We start from the raw sequence: 21601 nt of genomic DNA, 5'->3' as shown, positions 1-21601 counted from the left end.
TCATTGCACAATATACACTCAAATATGTGAAATGTTATTCAGCTTTCATTTCAATACAACTACAGTATCATTTTGATATAACTACAGTTTCGTTGGACAATATACATTCAAATATGTGAAATGGTTATTCAGTTTCATTTTGTATACACTGCAGTTTCATTGCAACACAACTACAATTTCATTTCAATTCAATTGCAGTTTCGTTTGATAATAATATAAAAATAATACGTGAGGCAGTGTCAGTTTAGATACACTATAGTTTCATTTGGTAATTAACACACAAAAAATATGCGCTACGTTAAGCTGTAACGGTTGCCGTTTCTTTAAATAAAAAAAAACGGCGCTATTTTGGATCATGATCCACGATATAATTGTTGCTAGTTGAATTATTTACCAAATTTTAATGGAAAAATTATATCATGGACCCAAGTACATAAAGATAATTCTATAGGTTCATAAAAAATTCAGATAAATAAAAATAATATTGCATGTTCATAAAAATAACATTGATTGATCCCGGTCACTTAAATATGTTATTCTCTATGTTTTTATAATAAAATAAAAATATAAAAATTATATTGTTAGAAATATCTTGTTGAGAAATCTTAACTATAATATAGCCATATGTTGTGGTGAGCAATTATTGTTACAATTATTATCTATATCCTTATTATTATTGTATTCTTTAATTTTTTGGATCTTCTATATTATTATTTAGAAAATGGTGATAATGATTAATAGTCATTTATATTTATAAATAATTGTTTGATCTTTAAAGGTCAATTGTATGTTGTTACATCTAGAGTTAGAAATTTCAAAGGTCTAAAATTTTTATCTGTGGTGACTATGAAGATTGTAATTCAATTACTATTGTAGTTTACTAAGTTATTAACAATTTGTAATACTAAATACTATGTACTAAATTTTTAATATAGTTTAAGATTTGTAGTAATCACCTACCTTAAATATCAATTCTTATTTTAATTGTAAATATATTTATGTTCATAATTTTATCATAGCAATTCACACATAATTATTAAATAACAAAATTTTTATATATGAATAAACCTCCTATAGGATAAATTTTTATAACATATTTCCCATGCATCGCATGGGACAAATACTAGTATTTTAAATGGCACTTATATTAATTTATTATTTTTAGTATATTGTTTAATTTGAATAATTTGTAATGAAATTTGGAAGTGATTTTATAAATCTGTAATAGTAATTTTGTGAACAAGCAGTAATTACTAAATGAATATGTAGTAATTGAAAAAATAATAATAAGAGGAAACCATGGCAAATTATGATGTGGAATTGTGTCCACCTTGTAAGAAACTATGAATATAGAGTTCCATAATTATGAATATAGAGTTATGAACATAGGGTTCTATAATTATGAGAATAGAATTCTGTAATTGTAAATATGAAGTTCAAAAATTATGAATATAGAGTTCAGTAATTATGAATATATAGGTATGTAATTGTGAATATGAAATTAAAAAATTATAAACATAGAGTTTTATAATTACAAATATAGAGTTCAGTAATTATGAACATAGAACCATGTCACGGTTCCACAACATATATAACAATTGAGGAAACCAGGGCGAGTGTAATGCGGACGGGGCAGAGGCTTGGGCTATTATTCTACAAGGCTTTAAAGTGGTGGATCAGCTTGGCCACTCTAAAATATGTATTTTCAGTGATTCAACCAACGTCATAAGGTGGATTAATGATCCAAATTAAACTACGCAGCTAAAGGTGGTGGGTCTTTGAACAACATTATTGCCGAGTGTAAGAATTGAATGAGAAGGGACTGACTCGCTAAATGCTGCCACTTTTTGAGAGAACAAAACCAAGCAGCCAATTGGCTTGCTAGACAGTAGACATTCTAGGCCTAGTCTTAATTTTATTTTGCTTTCGACCTGTCCCCTGGTGATCTAAGACGGATCATCCATTGTGATTCCAGGAGGATGCCCTCCGCAAGAGGGAACTAAGTCTTCTTTTTTACTTTTTGCTCCCGGCCCCCGGGGCTCGGCCCTTCCTATGTTCGAAAAAAAACAATTGAGGAAACCATGGCATGCGTCAGCGACTCAGCGGTGGCTACATGGGCCACACACCCCAAGCCCCTTTTCTTCGGAAACAACCGTCTCTTCAAAGAAACATAATCCTCTCCCTCTTTTTTTTTTTTTCCTCAACAATGAAATCAGGAAGGGCTAAATACCACTTCCTAAAATCAAACAAAGAAAGTGTCTCTCTAATCAACAAGTGACCGCCACAATATAATCCACAAATCTTCTTGCAATCAAAAACATATATAATATCATCCAAAGCATAATCAAATCTTTAATGTCATCAATAAGCATTCTAAACAAAGACTCAAATGATGTTCCTTGTATGGCAATCGCAACTTCCTATGCATCCAACTCGTTAATTTCCTAATCTTATGATAATTAAATGTTAAAGATTTGGTTTCCTCTTCTGTAACAATTCTTATCTCGGTAATATTTAATTGGGAAAATGTGCCATTTTCCCCCTATGTTATATACTTATAGCACTTTTTCCCCCTCAATTATTTAAGTGGCTCTTTTTCCCCATGAAATGTTAAATGGACATATTTACCCTTAAAATAAATATTTCATTTATTTTTATTCTCCAATAAATTATTACTATAATTTGGTTCAAACCAGATACTATAGTAACCAAACCAAAATATTCCAATTACAATTTATAATCAAAACGCGATATTTAGAGTTTATTAAAATCACGAACTGGAATGGGCGGTTCATGTTCCAAACTGAAAAAATAAAATACATTTATTGTTGAATTTAAACTATTTTAAAATAAAAAATAAAATTTTAAAATAAAGACGGTTCAAAATCGCGAACGGGATCCGGAACCGCCGGTTCATGATCCAGTTTTTTTTTTATTCTTAAATTTAATAAATTGAAATCCAAATATTGGGTTCTAGATCTGAATCATAACTGAAAACTTTTATTTCGATTGCTATAGTGTCTGGTTCAGTTCGAACCGAACCGTGGTAATCGCTACATATATGCAATAATTTGTTGGAGAAGTAAAATAAATAAAATGTTTACTTTAAGGGTAGAAATGTCAATTTAATATATTAGGGGAGAAAACCACCACTTTTAAAATAATTGAGGGGGCTAATGTGCTTACATAAATAATTGAGGGGGAAAAAGTGCTATAAGTATATAACATAGGGAGAAAAAGTGCCATTTTCCCTATTTAATTTAATGAAAGGAAATGGTCTAAAAATGCAATATAATCCACAAATCTCCTTGCAATCAAAAACTTATTATTTGTCGACAAGTTTAACCCATTTTAATTTGACAGTTCAACATTTCAATAAACTTTTTCTTACACAAATTTGTACTATACACCTTCTTCAACTATAGATCGCATTACTATATCAAGAGAATGGAATAAGTTCATGACAATTACAAGATATTAGACATTTTCACTCTTAATTAGAAGAATATAAATTACTATATTGATTAATAAATATAATTTTTTTTTTTTTTGGGGGGGGGGGGGGGGGGGGGGGGGGTGGTGAAGGGGTGAAAAGATGCAATAATTCGTTCATCTGTAATCTGTTCACTGTTGTTCAATGCATGCATGCACGATAGGAATGTGAGAAGCTAGTGTAAGGCTAGCTTAGCTTTTCCTTAAAATCTCCTTTCTCCCCCATTTTTCTATTTTTTTAAAAGTAATTTGTTGTAATTAATTGATTGTTTTCTCATTCCCAAATAAAAGCATATATGTAAATATAATTATATTACTTACTTTCCCTCACACGTAACTCGCAATATATCATCTCTCCCTCCCACCTCTAACGACAATCACTTGATGATCAGGTGAGAAACCCTAGCTGGTAAAAAAATCATCACTTTTTTACCATCGCCCATGCAAAACACCATGCCTCCATCAACTATATATATCTTTGTAATTAGCGTAAGATATAGTAAGCAGTTCTGCATGCATGCAAGATGAATGTGTGGGTACTGTTTCAGTTGGTGTTGTTTCTGTTGCGAATTTCGGTGAGTTTGGGGAGTTTGAAAGGGACGAATTCTTCTTCGTCGTCGTCTCCATGGTTGAGCAAAGTGGCGAGGAATCTGCGAGAAGTGGGGTGCTGGGACAGGCCGTGGATATGTGACGAGGGAGGGGTGCCTCCGCCGCCTCATTCGAGAGTCCGGCGGATTTGTTGCCGGAACCGGTGCGTTGATGTTATGTCGGATGTGAATAACTGTGGGTTGTGTGGGTTTCGGTGCCAGTTTCCGTTGCAGTGCTGTAGAGGAATGTGTGTTAACACTAATGTGAATCCTTTTCATTGTGGGAGGTGTGAGAATAGGTGCCCTTTCTTTACCTTCTGCGTTTATGGAATGTGTGGATATGCTCAGCCTCCCTTCCCGCCCCGCCCACCTCATCCGCCCCTCCCGCCTCTTCCTCCCCGCCCACCTCATCCACCCCTCCCGCCGCTCCCGCCCCGGCCACCTCATCCTCCCCTCCCACCGCTCCCGCCCCGCCCGCCTCATCCACCCCTCCCGCCTCCACATCCGTTCCCGCCGGAGCCATTTCCGCCGCATCCTCCCCATGATCCTCCAATGGAAGATATATAAGCCGCAGCCGCTACCAAAAAGGCAAAGTATTTGAGTTGTTATGCTGAATTGCTGCTAGTAGCATTTGAATTATGTGTGTTACGAAACCAGTTTGTTTAATGTTATGTGGAACTTCATGTGCTTTGTTTATGTCATGTCCTGTGGGTTTGGTAAACCTTGTTTAATGCATTTGTTAAATTTACTTTGTGAATTATTCGTGTAGGACTTCATATATTCTGGCTTTGGTAAAGCTTGCTTAATCAATTGTTATATTTACTTTGCGAATTATATTATTCATAAGGCATATCCCAAATAGAAATTTTTATGCTAATTTCTGCAAGAGTTAAAATCTGATTGTTTAGTGTTTAACTAATGTGACTATGTGAGCATTGAATTTTTCTTTTTTCTTTTTTTCCTGCAAAGATCTTAATTTTGAAAAAAAAAAAAAAAAAAAGAACACGCTTGGAGCGTACTGAGGGCCCAACGGGCATGTGTGGGCTGAAATTTGCATTTTTTTTTTGGGAAAATGGCACTTTTTCCCCCTATGTTATATACTTATAGCACTTTTTCCCCCTCAATTATTTAAGTGGCTCTTTTTCCCCCTGAAATGTTAAATGGACATATTTACCCTTAAAATAAATATTTCATTTATTTTTATTCTCCAATAAATTATTACTATAATTTGGTTCAAACCAGATACTATGGTAACCAAACCAAAATATTCCAATTACAATTTATAATCAAAACGCGATATTTAGAGTTTATTAAAATCACGAACTGGAATGGCCGGTTCATGTTCCAAACTGAAAAAATAAAATACATTTATAGTTGAATTTAAACTATTTTAAAATAAAAAATAAAATTTTAAAATAAAGACAGTTCAATATCGCGAACGAAATCCGGAACTGCCGGTTCATGATCCAGTTTTTTTTTTATTCTTAAATTTAATAAATTGAAATTCAAATATTGGGTTCTAAATCTGAATCATAACTGAAAACTTTTAATTCGATTGCTATAGTGTCTGGTTCAGTTCGAACCGAACCGTGATAATTGCTACATATACGCAATAATTTGTTGGAGAAGTAAAATAAATAAAATGTTTACTTTAAGGGTAGAAATGTCAATTTAATATATTAGGGGAAAAAACCACCACTTTTAAAATAATTGAGGGGACTAATGTGCTTACATAAATAATTGAGGGGGAAAAAGTGCTATAAGTATATAACATAGGGGGAAAAAGTGTCATTTTCCCTTTTTTTTTTAATGTCAGATTCTTTTCCTTTTTTTTTTAATCTTCCCTTTTTCTCTCTCTCTTACTAGACTTTCCAAAAACTAACAAAAAATCTTGACAATGGAAAATGCTTTAATAAATCTGTCTAAAAATAAATAAAATGTGATTTGTTACGATACCAAATGGAGTACTAACCCTGGTGATATAACATTTCATGATATTATATTAAATACTCAGATAGGTGCTGATAACGTATAAGCTTTCAGTTTGTGCATAGAACAATAGTCATTAAAAATAGATTCTAAAAAATACAGAGTAAACTTCACCAAAAAAATTGTAATAATCATTCATCCTCATATGTGACTCAAATTCTTCCATTTCAGTTGAGCATTCAGCTCAACACCAGCTCTCACGCTGCTGCTTCATTTCAGAAGTCAACATGTCACATGAAGAGCAAGGTTATGAAAACTAATCATGCTACAGGAATTATAGGCACAATAAATAGAAAGAAAAAGTAGCAGTCATATTAAAAATTAACCTTGAGTCGTTGCGCACAAGGCCGGCCCTGAGGCAAAGGTGAGCTGGACCCTTGCCCAAGGCTCATGCTTGAAGGGTGCTCACCCTTTAGTAGTGACTTTATGAACATGCACTAATTACTAAATGAACATGTAGTAATTGAAAAAAATAATAATAAAGAGAAACCGTGGCATGCGTCAGCGGTGGCTACATGGGCCACGCATCCAAGCCCCTTTTCTTCGGAAACAACTGTCTCTTTAAAGAAACGTATTTAATCTCGCAAATTATGCTTTAAAAACGTGTTCACCATGCGTATGGTGAACACAAGGATAGATCCATAATTTCTATGTTGTAGATTCATAATTTTTTTTTTCATTTGTTTTTAATGACGTTTCTCTCTTCGCAATCTCATTATCTCGTCTTTGCAGTACAGATATTATGAATCTATAGTACAGAAATTATGAATTTACAGTATAGAAATTATGAATTTACAGTATAGAAATTATGAATCTACAATATATAAATTATGAATCTACCGTATGGTATAGAAATTATGAATCTACAGCTTAGAAATTATAGATCTATCCTGTGTTCACCATGCGCATGGTGAACACGGTTCCACAGCATAACTATTGACTTAATCCTCTCCCCTTCAAATCTTTCTCCCTTTTTTCCCTCAAGTTGGAGATACACTTTGATGGTAAATTAGTGTGGAAGCTGTATGGACCACGATTCAAAACAACATCGTTTTGATTTTTAAAAAAAATTCTTACTCTGTGCACGTGGTAGGATAATGAACATATGGGATAGGATAATGTATTTTTAGTTAGAATAATGTACTTTAATTATGTGTAAGAATAATGAAATTTCTGGGGTATAATATACTTTATGTGTTAGAATAATGTATAATAATCTATTTTATGAGTTAGAATAATGTATAATATATTTTGTGCTAGAATACTGAAATATCTGGAATATTTTATAAGTTAGAATAATGTATTTTATGTGTTTTTGGATCGTGGTCCACACAGCTATTTGGACTACGGGCCATGCAATAATGCTTGAACTTTGGCCTATTGGATTAGTCATTTTGCCAGAAAATTATTATGTGGATCCGCAAGGTGAACTCGGGTCCAAAAATACACAATTTACATGCTAAATGTTCACAATTTGTTATTATCCTGTATTGTATTCACAATTTTCAAAACATAGAAACACAAATTGTATTCTAGAAATTTATAACTCTAATATTTAAAATACACAATTTAGGACAAAGGTCCACCTTGCAAGGTGGACCTTTGTCCATGGTATAACAACTGCATTTTGCCCATATATCTTCGTACTTATTGGACCTCATGCCCAGACAAATTATATCGTGGACCATGATGATCCAAAACGGTGTCGTTTCTTTTAATGAAAAGAAACGGCGTTCCGCGTAAAATAGCTCTGTTTATTTAATATATTTAGTTTCATTTTATATACACTGCAGTTTCATTTCAACACAACTACAGTTTCATTTCTATATAACTACAGTTTCATTCGACATTATACACTCAAATATGTGAAATTGTTATTCAGTTTCATTTTATATACACTATAGTTTCATTATAACACAACTACAATATCATTTCGATATAACTACATTTTCATTGGACAATATACATTCAAATATGTGAAACTGTTATTCAGTTTCATTTTATATACAATGCAATTTCATTTCAATTCAATTACAATTTCATTTGATAATATAAACACAATATGTTATTGGTTCTTTGTGTTTCAGTACGTTGGGAAAGTATATGAACAGATACTACATTGTAATAGGACTAGTAGCATTAAAAAAAATAAACACAATATGTGAGCTAGCTAGTTTCATTTTAAATACACTGTATTCATTTTATAATTAACATACTTAAAATACGAGCTCCGTTAAGATATAATGACAGCCGTTTCTTTAAGTGTAAAGAAACGACGCCGTTTTTAGACTATAGTCAATAAAACTTTGTGGACCATGGTCCACGATATAACCACCGTCATGCCCAACCCAACAAAAAGTTCAAGAGGGTGTTTAATTTCCTAATGTTTTTTTAAGGAATGAAAAATATCATAATGTAGAGTATCAACAATGAAATCAGAAAGGGCTAAATACGACTTCCTAAAATCAAACAAACAAAAGTGTCTCCCTAATCAACAAGTGAGCGCCACAATCCACAAATCTTCTTCCAATTAAAAACTTAATAAACATGTTTGGTAAAATAGTTAATTTATCAATTAATTTTAATTTATTTGACCATTATTAGGTTTTTGATTTGTTTAAAAAATTAATATAAGTGTTTTTTATTAATTAGCTTTTTGTTACAATTCAATGCCCTAAAATGCTAACATTCAAAAAAGCTGCTCAATGTAGCTTTTTCGATCAGCTTTTTAAGAATCATTTGTATACAATCAGCTATCAGCTAACAACTAACAGCTAATTTACCAAACACTTTTCTACAATCAAGTAATGATATCAACTAATCAAACCTACTAACCCAATCAATTAACAGTTATTTACCAAACGAACACCCCCAATATCGCCCAAAGCATAATCAATCTTCAATGTCATCAATAAGCATTCTCAACACAGACTCAAACGATGTTCCTCGTATGGCAATCACAACTTCCTATGCATCCAACTCATTAATTTCCTAATCTTATGATAATTAAATTAGCCCTATAATGGAAGATGTTAAAGATTTGGTTTCCGGCCTCTTCTGTAGCAATTCTTATCTTGATAATATTTAATGAAAGGAAAGAGTCTAAAAATGCAAAAACGCGTATATGATTTGTCAACAAGTTTAACCCGTTTTGACAATTCAACATTTTAATGCCTAAATTTTTTCTTACACAAATTTATACTATATACTTTCTCCAACTATAGTCCATAGATCGCATGACTATATCAAGAGAATGGAATAATTTCATGACAATTACAATATATTAAACATTTTCACTCTTAATAAAGAAAAATATAAATTATTGAGGTGCCTCCTTAATAGAACACAATATTGATTAATTGATAAATATAAATTTTTTTGGGAAAAAAAAGGTGAAAAGATGCAGTTCGTTCATCTGTTGTTCAATGCATGCATGCACGATAGGAATGTGAGAAGCTAGTAAGGCTAGCTTAGCTTTTCCTTAAGAACATCTCCTTTCTCCCCCATTTTTCTATTTTTTTAAAAAATTGTTGTAATTAATTGATTGTTTTCTCATTCACAAATAAAAGCATATACGTAAATATAATTATATTAAGTACTTTCCCTCACACGTAAATCGCAATATACCCTCTCTCCCTCCCACCTCTAACGACAATCACTTGATGATGATCAGGTGACAAACCCTAGCTGGTAAAAAATATCACTTTTTTTTACCATCGCCCATGCAAAACACCATGCCTCCATCAACTATATATATCTTTGTAATTAGCGTAAGATATAGTAAGCAGTTCTGCATGCATGCAAGATGAATGTGTGGGTACTGTTTCAGTTGGTGTTGTTTTTGCTGCGAATTTCGGTGAGTTTGGGGAGTTTGAAAGGGACGAATTCTTCGTCCTCGTCACCATGGTTGAGCAAAGTGGCGAGGAATCTGCGAGAAGTGGGGTGTTGGGATAGGCCGTGGATATGTGACGAGGGAGGGGTGCCTCCGCCGCCTCATTCCAGAGTCCGGCGGATTTGTTGCCGTAACCGGTGCGTTGATGTTATGTCGGATGTGAATAACTGTGGGTTGTGTGGGTTTCGGTGCCAGTTTCCGTTGCAGTGCTGTAGAGGAATGTGTGTTAACACTAATGTGAATCCTTTTCATTGTGGGAGGTGTGAAAATAGGTGCCCTTTCTTTACCTTCTGCGTTTATGGAATGTGTGGATATGCTCAGCCTCCCTTCCCGCCCCGCCCACCCCATCCGCCCCTCCCACCTCTCCCGCCCCGCCCGCCTCATCCACCCCTCCCGCCTCTCCCGCCCCGGCCACCTCATCCGCCGCTCCCGCCTCCACATCCGTTCCCACCGGAGCCACGCCCACCACATCCGCCCCTCCCGCCTCCACATCCGTTCCCACCGGAGCCATTTCCACCGCATCCTCCCCATGATCCTCCAATGGGAGATATATAAGCCGCCGCCGCCACCAATAAGTCAAAGTATTTGAGTTATGTTGAATTGCTGCTAGTAGCTTTTGAATAAAGTGTTTATGAAACCAGTTTGTTTAATGTTATGTGGAACTTCATGTACTCTGTTTATGTTATGTCCTGTGGGTTTGGTAAACCATGTTTAATAAATTTGTTAAATTACTTTGTGAATTATTCGTGTAGAATTTAATATACTCTATTTATGTAATGTATTCTAGCTTTGAGATGTAACAAAAAGCTAGTTTAATCAATTGTTATATTTATTTTGCCAATTATTTAGAGGACATATCTCAAATAATCATATTTATTTAATTAAAGAGCATCCCAATAGAGATTTTATGTTTGATTTTTGCAGCGCTTAAAATCTGATTGTATGGTTTATAACTAATGTCAGCATTGAATTGCAAAGGAACACGCTTAGAACACACTGCAAGCCCCAACGGGCACATGTTTCCCACACCCGCCAGCTGAAATTTGCATTTTTAAAAATTATCAGAATCTTTTTCTTTTCTTTTCTTTTTCTATCTCCTACATTGGCACGCCAAAAAACCTTGAGGATGCTCTAATAAATCTCTCTAAAAATAAATAAAATGTGATTGGTTAAGATACCAAATGGAGTACTAAGCCGGTGATATACAATAGAAATGGCTAGTGATATGAAATTTCATAATATTACTCAGATAAGTGCTGATAACATATAAGCTTTGATGGTGCATAGAACAATAGTCATTAAAAATAGATTCTAAAAAATACAGAGTAAACTACACCAAAAAAATTTGTAATAATCATCCCCATATGTGACTCAAATTCTTCCATTTCAGTTGAGCATTCAGAAAAGCAAAATGACATTCAGCTCAACACCAGGTATCACGCTGCTGCATTTCAGAAGTCAACATGTCACATGAAGAACAAGGTTATGAAAACTAATCATGCTACAGGAATTATAGGCAGAATAAACAGAAAGAAAAAATATCAGGCATATTACAAAATTAACCTTGAGTTGCACCGCCATCCTTTGGTTTGGTTTGTGCATCATCCTTAGCCTTGGCGGGTTCACCTGGCTTGTTTTGGCTAGAAAAAAAAAGTAATAAAAACTCTCCATGAGAAATATAAATTGTGTGACCGACAATGACAAAGGAATGGGGGAAGATGTTTTGCAGAAAGAACAGATCAAATCAGTCAGTTAATCAGCACAATGTCCAAGTAACAGATTAAATTTCAAATTAACAATTAACAACACTGTTAATACAAACTTGAATTGGAGAAAATCAAGCACCTTTCTTTCGCAGAAGCTTCTTCCTGTGGCTTCATAGCAGGGAAGAGTAGAACTTCCTGTGAATGTCAAAGAAAGATGTAAAAACAAAGAGAGAAGTCAATATGAAACAAAACTAACTCTTCATTCCAAAGAAAAATGAATTAGTATAGCTCTAACCTTGATATTTTGTGAATCAGTCAACAGCATAGCCAATCGATCAATACCCAATCCCCATCCACCTGTTGGAGGCAATCCATATTCAAGAGCTGTGCAGAAATTTTCATCCAAAGCCATTGCTTCATCATCACCAGATTGACGATCCTGCATTTGGTATGAAATACACTCTTAGGAATTCTAGTGCATCAAAAATATTTTAACCCAATATAATAGACTTCATGCTTGAACAAGATTAGAAGAACATGAAATGAGTCAAATGACTGCTAGACTTTTTTATTGTACCTTGAGCTGATCAGCAAAACGCTGCCGTTGAACAACAGGATCATTCAACTCAGTGTATGCATTGCAAAGCTGTCAAATCAGAGACATAATGCACCGGTAACAACATGTTTCATGATTAAAATTGTATTGACATCAAGAGTTAAAGGAGAAATTATACTTCATGTTTGTTGATAAACAGCTCAAAGCGTTCAGTCAATCCAGGCTTTGACCGATGCCATTTCGCAAGTGGACTCATGATCTCTGGATGGTTGATGATAAAAGACGGATTTACACATGTCTCTTCAAGAAAGTGTCCAACAAGCTGGCATTTAAAGATATGAGAAATCCATAAGAATTGGGACATAGTAAGTAAATACAGCAGACAACTCCAGGTTTTGAAAGATGTCTAGTTCATGTATAAACTGTGAACCAAATAAAAAGAAATTAGAGAATTCAGAACATATCATGGCAACAAACAGGTAAATCAACATAAAAATAAATATTACAAACACGGCCACACAGAAGAAACCTAAATATTGGGAACACTACACTAGATTAGAAGACAAAGGTAACTTAAGGGGTATGAGCTCACTCACCCACTCATCTGTTTTTCTGCTTGGGTTAGAGGAGCTCAGAACTCAAAAAGTAGCAAAACCAGAATAGCTTAAAAAATACTCCGTATATGTGGTTTCTTTACCATTTAAGCCCAACATGTAATTAATTCTTTTAACTGATTACATTTTATAATGTACCAATAAACTGAAAAGCAATTCTTCAGCATCCTATTTTATGTTTATTTTATTTAAATAAAAAAATTGGCACAAATATGCAATAATCACTAGACAGACAATTATCCATGTTTTTTATATTGCACAAGGATCTTGAACATAAAGCTTCACATCTTGAACTGTACAGGGAAAAATCATGTCAATTCTCATAGACAAGTTGAAAGTTGAAACAGTATCTTCAAGAACTAAATTACCAGTAGCAATTTTCTAAAGAATACTCAATTAAATAGCACTAAACAAGGGAGAAGTTTAAAGGTCAATAGACTTACTTTGTCAAGTAATCTTGTTGTAGTATGAGGGGGAGCACATCTTATCTCAAACTTTGCACATGCATCTGCCAGATATTTGTTAGCTTCATCACTTGCAAGATCCTTGGGTATACTGAGATTTGCTACCTTCTCCAACTCTTCTATCATGTCAATCCTTCTGCACATACAAAAACAGATGAAAATACTTCAATAACTGTCACACAAGTAAAGCAGTGATATATGTTAACTAAGTACAAAAGTAGTGACCTAAAAGGAGGTGTGAAGTCAATCTCAATTGGGTCTTTGTCTACACCATTTGCATGATACTTAATTACATAGCCACCAGTAAGATCCTTGACCATCCCTAGCCATCAATAATTTGTTAAATGATAATCCATAAGGGAAAAAACCATATACTTTAAAGACACAACATTACCACTCACCACTAAGCATTTTCTCAGTAAGATCCATCAAGTCATTGTAATCTGCATAAGCCATATAAAATTCACAAGTAGTGAATTCAGGATTGTGGGTCAAGTCAATTCCCTCATTCCTAAACTGCTTCCCAATTTCATAGACACGATCCAGCCCACCAACAACTAGCTCCTTGAGATAAAGTTCAGGAGCAATGCGCATGAAAAGCCTCATATTTAATTCATTATGATGAGTAACAAATGGGCGTGCAGCTGCTCCTCCAGCAATCATGTTCATCATGGGAGTTTCAACCTTTTAAATGGTTAAATGAGAAAGTAGATCAATAGATAAAGAGGGTAAGGACATTGATTAAAGATTTATTGAATCCAATTAGAGAGGATACTAACCTCCAAGAAACCAATATTATCAAGGAAACTTCTTATGTAAGTAATAATCTTTGCCCTGGTCTTAAAGATATGCCGGACCTCCATGTTCAGCATCAAATCCAAATAGCGTTGTCTGTAGCGTGTTTCCTGAATGAAAAGGTCCAGACTCACTAGCTGCAGATACATATAAACACATATGCAGAGAAGAAAATGAAGTAGGAAAGAAACTCTACCTGATCTCTCAATATGTAACTATCTGGATTTCTACCACTTCCAGGGACCCACACATCAGTTTTCTGCAAAACAAAATAAAATGTAACAAACACATCTTGAAGTACTCAGGTACACAGAAAACTAGATATTCAGACCTTGGTTGTTTCAGTTTGGGCACCCTTTTGTCGAGGCATCATATGGAGACAATGAGATAACACTACAAATGATTTTGGAAAAATACTGAGCTCTCCCCTTTTTGTCTTTCCTGATAATAGTCCAAATTATTAGGAAAACATTTCATCAACAAAGATGTGGAATGGCATCATCATGACATGTAATCAAGATAACTAAATATCATAAACCAAATAAAGCCACCAAATTCCAACAATTTTCTCATGAATATGGGCACAAAAAAAAAAAGAAAAAGAAGAATAAACTGAAGCATCCTGTCAAATAAAGCAAAACGGTGATGCAAGCATAAGTATTAATGCACGCGCAAGGTAGAATATGTGATAAAGAACAATAAAGAGAGAGTTTCAAACCTGGAGATCCAACAACACCAACAATATCTCCACGCTTCACAGCAGAGTGAAGTTTAATAAACCCCTCCTCACCCAACTCAGATTCCCTTAAGACATATAAAATGCAAGTTTATAATTAATGGAGGTAAAAAGCAATGTGAATGTAGAACAATAGGGAGGAAAGTAACACCAGCACAGCTAAGATATTAAGCCTTAAGAAGCTCATATTAAGAAATGAATTGTTTAAACAAGTTATGAAGTAAAAGAAAAAAAAAAAAAAAAAAAAAAAAAACTACAACTAACAATCGGAAAATAAAATTTGTATAGACATGCAGTATAGTTCTTATAAGACCAACCACCCAATCACGACCTCCAAGCCTTAGTGTCCTAGCACAGTGTGAATTTCAGTACCTTGCATTGGCCATAACTTGAACTTTGGCACCCTCAGCGTGTAAATCATAGAAAAGCAGCTTGGACGAAGAGGCACGTTTGATCATAATTCGACCTTTCCATTATACAAATTCCAAACATTAGTAAAAATCATTACAGATATACTGAAATTAAGAACATGTAGCAAGTGTTTCTACAACACTTCCAATTCATTTGAGACTAACAAAATACCAGCTATAGAGACTTGGTCTTCACGGTGCTCCCCGCTTTCCAATCCCTGATATTTCTCAACGTACTCCGGAATAGAGATGGTGACCTGGAATTTGTGAGGGTACGGGTTCGCCCCGGCTTCCTTCTGAGCCGTCAGTGCTTTCAACCTGTTCTCAAAGTATTGCTACAGAACAACTCAAAACAAAATCAAAATCAAAACATTTAAGCTTAAGGACGAATTAAGCAGAAATGGAAGAGGGAGGGCGAGAGCAGTAAGCGTTACCGTTGGATCCATTTCGTCTTCAGCTGCAGCGGCGTTCTGCCGCTGCTGCTGTGCGTTCTTGTTATCGGATTTCCCCATGTTAACAAGAACAGATTGAGGGCTTGATAGAGCAAATGAAGCAGCGCCGGCGATTTTGCGAGGAAGAAAGGGAAAGAGTGGCGTTAGAGTGGCGGAATAGAAACCAGGGTTTTAGAATAGGGTTAGACTTAGGCAATTTATATCCTGCACCATGCACCAGGGTGCGTATTGCATTGTGCGCCCGGATGCAAAACGACGTAGTTTTATATTTTACTCTTTTTTTTTTTTTAATTTCAGTATCCTGTGTTCAACGGTTAATTTTCTTTTTAAAAAAATCTCATATTAAAAAATGTACATAATTGTATAATAAAATACACACACTTTTTTTTAAATAATACATATAATCTAACGTAATACATAATATACATAAACTTTTAATATAATATACATCAACTCTTAACATAATACACATAAATTTCCTGTTTCGGGTGTACATAATTGTATAAAAAAAGATGTACATGATTGTATAAAAAATGTACATAATTGTATAAACAAATACACATAATTGTATAAACAAATACACATAATCACGTCAACTCCCTACATAACTTACCAAAACGACGTCGTTTTGGGAGGCACGGGGCACACAATGCTATGCGCACTGCGGTGCAAGGTATAACGATTGATTTGAGAATCTTCGTTTTTTTAAAAAAATAAAAACAGACTTCATTAAAACTATCTAAATAAGATCTAAATACAAATCATCCCTAATAAAAAAGGGGATACGTAGACTACTCCATAATGAGGCGTTTGGTTCAAGTTATCCAATATAATCAAGAAAATGTGACATTTCTAAGCTTACATTTCCATGTTTTGTTCATGTTATCTTACTTTCTAAAGAGAATGAAACATTTTCAAATAAATGCAACATACCTTCCACATAGGATTTTGAAATGAGTGTGATTCCCTTACATTTCTTAGGTTATTTAAGATTATTATGCATGTCTAAACATTTTTTCCTTTTTTAATTCTAATTATTATAAAATATATATTCTATGTGGACTTATTAATTATTATATGCATCATTTTTAATTGTTTTTATAATTATATATTTTATTTTATTTTTTATTACGTCATATTAACTTATAAAATTATTTTGTTTCATAAGTTATGTTAATTAATTATTTTATATTATGTAATTATATATGATACCATTATCTTATTTATTTATTTTAATTTAAAAGTTTATTTAAATACATGAAAATATATAAGGGTATTAAAGTAAAAATAATAATTACAACATAAAAGATTAATATTTAAGGGTATTAAGGATTAATATTTGATGCACCGTCGGTGTATAGATGCTATACACCGGTGGTGAAGGAGAAGATGTCACATCATTAAAAAACAAAGATAATATTAACCGGGTCCTTTTTTGCAAAATATCTAAGACTTCATTTTATTAGGTAAGTTTTTTATTTCTATTTAACAAAATATATCTACTCTCCTAAACATATTTATTCCTTGATTATTATATATCTAATTATTAACAATTTTACACTTTCGTTATCAAAAAAAAAAAAAAACAAAAAAAAACAAAACAATTTTATACTTGTAGGTTCAATTCTACGACAGTGACAAATGAAGCCTGTTCATCCTTATGAGGCAATTTATATCCTGCACTAGGGCGCGCATTGCATTGTGCGCCTTGATGCAAAACGGCGTCGTTTCAGAAATTATTATTTTTTTTTTGAAATTTTGCTACCCTGTGTTGGTGGTTAATTTTCTTTAAAAACAAAATTCGTGTTCAAAAAATGTACATAATTTTATACTAGAATACACATAATTGTATACATGAATGTAAATAATTGTATAACAAAATACACATTTTTTAAAAAAGATAATACATATAATCTAACATAATACATAATACACATAAACTTTTAATATAATAAACATCAACTATTAACATAATACACATAAATTTTCTGTTTCGGATGTACATAATTGTATAAAAAAAGATGTACATGATTGTATAAAAAATGTATATAATTGTATAAACAAATACACATAATTGTATAAACAATGCACATAATCACGTCAACTCCCTACATAACTTACCAAAATGATGCCGTTTTGAGAGGCGCGGGGCGCACAGTGCTACGCGCGCCGTGGTGCAGGGTGCCAGGATATAACGACCCTCCTTATGATTGACAAATATTGTTAAAAGGTTCTTTACTTAAAATTTATAATTCTAATTGAAATGAATTTCTAAATTATTATATTTATAATTAAGAATTTTTAATTTTAATTAACAAAAATCATCTAACTTTTTATATCTATCTAAATTTTTATATTTATTTAAATCCCTAAACTCCTAAATTTAAATTACAACCTTAGTCATTATTAAAAACAATTTGTGACTCCTCACCAAATTTGTGGCTCGTTTTATGTTTCATCATCCTAGTTTACAAATTTGATTTCTTATATTATTGGATACTGTTGTGTTGAATTTACATTTTAACTTTTTAATAAGTTTTAAGATATAATTTAATTATTATATAATATTTGATTAAGTGTTGATTTTTTTACATTATTGAATATATATTCTTAAAATATGTTGCAATTGTTTGTAATAGTGACTGAGGTTGTAATTTAAATTTAGGGGTTTAGGGGTTTAAATAGATTTAGGAGTTTAGATAAATATAAGAAATTAGATGATTTTTGTTAATTAAAATGAAAAAAATTTAATTCAATTAGAATTCTTAATTTTAAGTAAAGAACATGTTAACAATATTATTAATCATAAGGATGATACAAGTTTCATTGTCACTGTCGTAGAATTGAACTTGCAAGTGTAAAATTTTTAATAATTACATGCCACAATTTTAACTCAATAATTTAACATTCTGTGAAGTAAACGGCCCCTTGTCACTGTCGTAGAATTGAACTTGCAAGTGTAAAATTTTTAATAATTACATGCCACAATTTTAACTCAATAATTTAACATTCTGTGAAGTAAACGGCCCCTAAGAGTCAACAACATCTTCACTGAGGCTCGATCTCATAACCTCCCACATAGAAGAAGTCACTACATGTCATCTGAACACAAGATGCTTGGCAACAGTATTGAATATAATTATGAATCATTACCATAATTTAAATAAATAAATTATATATATATATATATATATATATACACACACACACACGAATAAAATCAAATTATCTCAAATTTATATTTTTTGAATTGAAATTCAAAGCAAATACAAAATTAAATTTGAAAAATCTATAATATGAAATTATTAAATTAAATCATAGAGAGATCAATGAAGCTACACGTTTGGCATTGTGTTGTTGGAGAACGAACAACACTAAGAAGCTTTAAAATTTGTTTTCCACCATTTCAATCATCACAGATGTGAAGAGAAATATAACACGGTAACAATGGTAGCTACAACGTTTAAAAGTTTCAATTTTCATATCCGTCCTCTTGTTGCAATTTAAATGAGTAATATGAATTTGTGCAATTTATATTACGCGTAGCTAAATATTTATTGAGTTGAATTCATAATATTGTTTTTGTAGCTTGTTCTTAATGCACAAAACTTTTTATATTTCTTAAGTATTGTGTCTGTGTCACTTAACTTATAATAATTACATAGTGGAACTATAGTTGTATGTGATTCTTGTGTGTTATTTGACCATAATAGTAGAATATAGTACAAGTATGACAAATTCTCTATCTTAGTGTACACCATGGGAGTGTGTGAGTTTTATGAAAAAATTACGCTGATAGAGTTTAAATATTGAAATTATATACATCACTGTAGAAATAAGATATGCATAATTTAATCAATGTACTTAATCACAAGAATGACAATAACACTATAAAGTAATTTTCACTTAACAAGTGAAAGATTATAATTTCAATATTTAGCGTAGTTACTAAATGAACATCTCACTTTAATTCAACATATACTGTCCCATCATTGTCATGTGTTTCTTGATAGTTTAATTGATATATTACTTATATTTAAGATTAATTGAACCCCCAAGTTACGTATGACTAGATTAATGATATCTCTATTAAGTAGTACTCCGTGTTTGATTTGATTATATCACTTATGGCATAATTCTTTGTGAATTTGATAGTTCACTCACTTATGAGAGCTTGTCAGACTGCCATTTACTCTCACATCAATTGTAGCCGCTTACTCAATTAGATTAGGGTGGTCATGGCATGTAGAGTATGAGAATCTTGTAACAAGCTTGAGGTTAAGGAGTTATTAATAAAAACATAAGCTACAATTTTTGTACCACGATAAATTTTCTTATTTAGTTTGTGAATTAATCACTTGTTAATGTAGTAATTCACATCAACTCATCAATTTAAAACACAACTACCGCATTCCCCTTCTATTTGTCAAGCCCTTTGTTTGACACAATGCAACGACTTGTAATGAACATTTAATTGTTGATTAATTATTTATCTTTAGTGCTAGGTTGGCTAACAATATTTTATTCGCATACCATGACACCTTTTTCTAAAGGGTTAGACATACCCCCCCCCCACCCCACCCCACACCTCCCAACACAAAAATATGACTGAAATACATGACCACCACCCCTAATTAACACGAATTAAAACACCCCTCTCATCATTAACTTATCATGCTTAATATTAGTTTGTGTATGGTATCTTTGATATTATCATCTAAAGCCCTGACTAGTATTATCAAGTTTGCGCATTTTTCATTCTATATATTTCTATAAACATCATTACCAACGATTTCCTATTAAACCATCTACAACATACCTTATAATACCACATCATCTTTATCATAAACTAGCCAAACATTACACAATGATAACAAATCATACTAAAATCCTCATACTCAATTACCACATGCCGCCCATGAAAATCTTTAGAATTAAGGGTTTAGTCAAATATACAATACATTGCAAAACCGTTCATCATATAACAACCAACGTATTGTTGCCAAACTTATCTATCTTATTGATTTCTTCTCCACTATACAAAAGATAGTGGAATCATACAAATCGAATGACATGCCTAATAAATACACCCAAACTATTATAGAATCAATGCATACTTCCTCACATTGAAACGCAAAGGGCCACCTCTCAATATTCAAGTAGCGATGATGAATAATCCATGACATTAAGTGAATATTAAGTCATAATTTGACTTATTTTCAAACTAAACATAATAAAACTCGTTGTATAAGTCAATCATTTGAATACTCCTCTCCAACATCTAGACGTCCTTAATCATATCGAGTATTACACCAGTAATTGTATCAAATTATTTGACACAAAAACTTGACAATCGAATAATTCTTCCATAGCCACTTTTCCACCACTTTGTGCATTGTGGTATATGGATGGGCTTTCACTAACATCATCAATTATGTAATTTACTACATTGAAAACATCATCTAGAACGCTCTCAACAATTCCAACCCCATGTTGAAAACCATCAGCTCTTTCATGAAAACATTTATGTATGAAGGGTGCATTTTTTAGAAGGTCTCACTATCTGTCATGAGTTAGAAGAATAAAAATTTGTTCAAGATCTCTTAAGTTCATCAATCTCACATGCAAAGTAATCATGAACGGTAAATGATGAAAGCGACTTTCCTTAGCCTCTAGCGTCATGCTAGACAAATTATACAAGGTAAAAACACATATTATCGAACTCTTTAAACTAGTTATGTCATACATAATCTATACTGATATGTTCCGTATAATTTTTTTTTTTTTTTATATCAAAAACCCCTCATATTTATAAAACCTTAATGCAACCCAAGCTTTTACTTTTTTTCTATTTCTCATCATCATCATCATTACGTACCCCACCATCATCTCTCTTATTTAATCCGGC

The 21601-nt window shown here is 32.8% G+C and overlaps 1 protein-coding gene across 11 annotated transcripts; it reads right to left on the bottom strand.

The window, feature by feature from the left end:
* Positions 1-6081: 6081 nt before the first annotated feature.
* Positions 6082-15881, bottom strand: LOC109162003 (lysine--tRNA ligase). 11 transcript variants are annotated; one of them, XR_002050992.1, is made up of 17 exons: positions 15676-15881; positions 15414-15576; positions 15204-15297; positions 14814-14899; positions 14427-14536; positions 14292-14354; positions 14080-14205; positions 13702-13984; positions 13526-13622; positions 13280-13436; positions 12401-12544; positions 12244-12312; positions 11962-12105; positions 11806-11861; positions 11524-11600; positions 11338-11404; positions 6082-6228 (listed from the first exon to the last, which is right to left on the bottom strand). XR_002050992.1 is itself a non-coding variant. In XM_019310621.1 (17 exons), the coding sequence occupies exons 1-16, from the start codon at positions 15751-15753 to the stop codon at positions 11397-11399; spliced, it is 1755 nt and encodes a 584-aa protein (XP_019166166.1). In that variant the 5' UTR covers positions 15754-15881; the 3' UTR covers positions 6082-6224; positions 11388-11396. The 11 variants fall into 11 exon arrangements, 9 of the variants coding, with proteins under 9 accessions (XP_019166166.1, XP_019166170.1, XP_019166168.1 ...); XR_002050993.1 differs by having other exon boundaries at positions 11338-11401; XM_019310621.1 differs by having other exon boundaries at positions 6082-6224; positions 11388-11404.
* Positions 15882-21601: the final 5720 nt, after the last annotated feature.

The sequence above is a fragment of the Ipomoea nil genome, unplaced genomic scaffold (genome assembly GCF_001879475.1).
Source record: "Ipomoea nil cultivar Tokyo-kokei standard unplaced genomic scaffold, Asagao_1.1 scaffold2926, whole genome shotgun sequence".
NCBI lineage: Eukaryota > Viridiplantae > Streptophyta > Magnoliopsida > Solanales > Convolvulaceae > Ipomoea > Ipomoea nil.
This window is presented reverse-complemented; position numbering and strand designations above follow the sequence as displayed.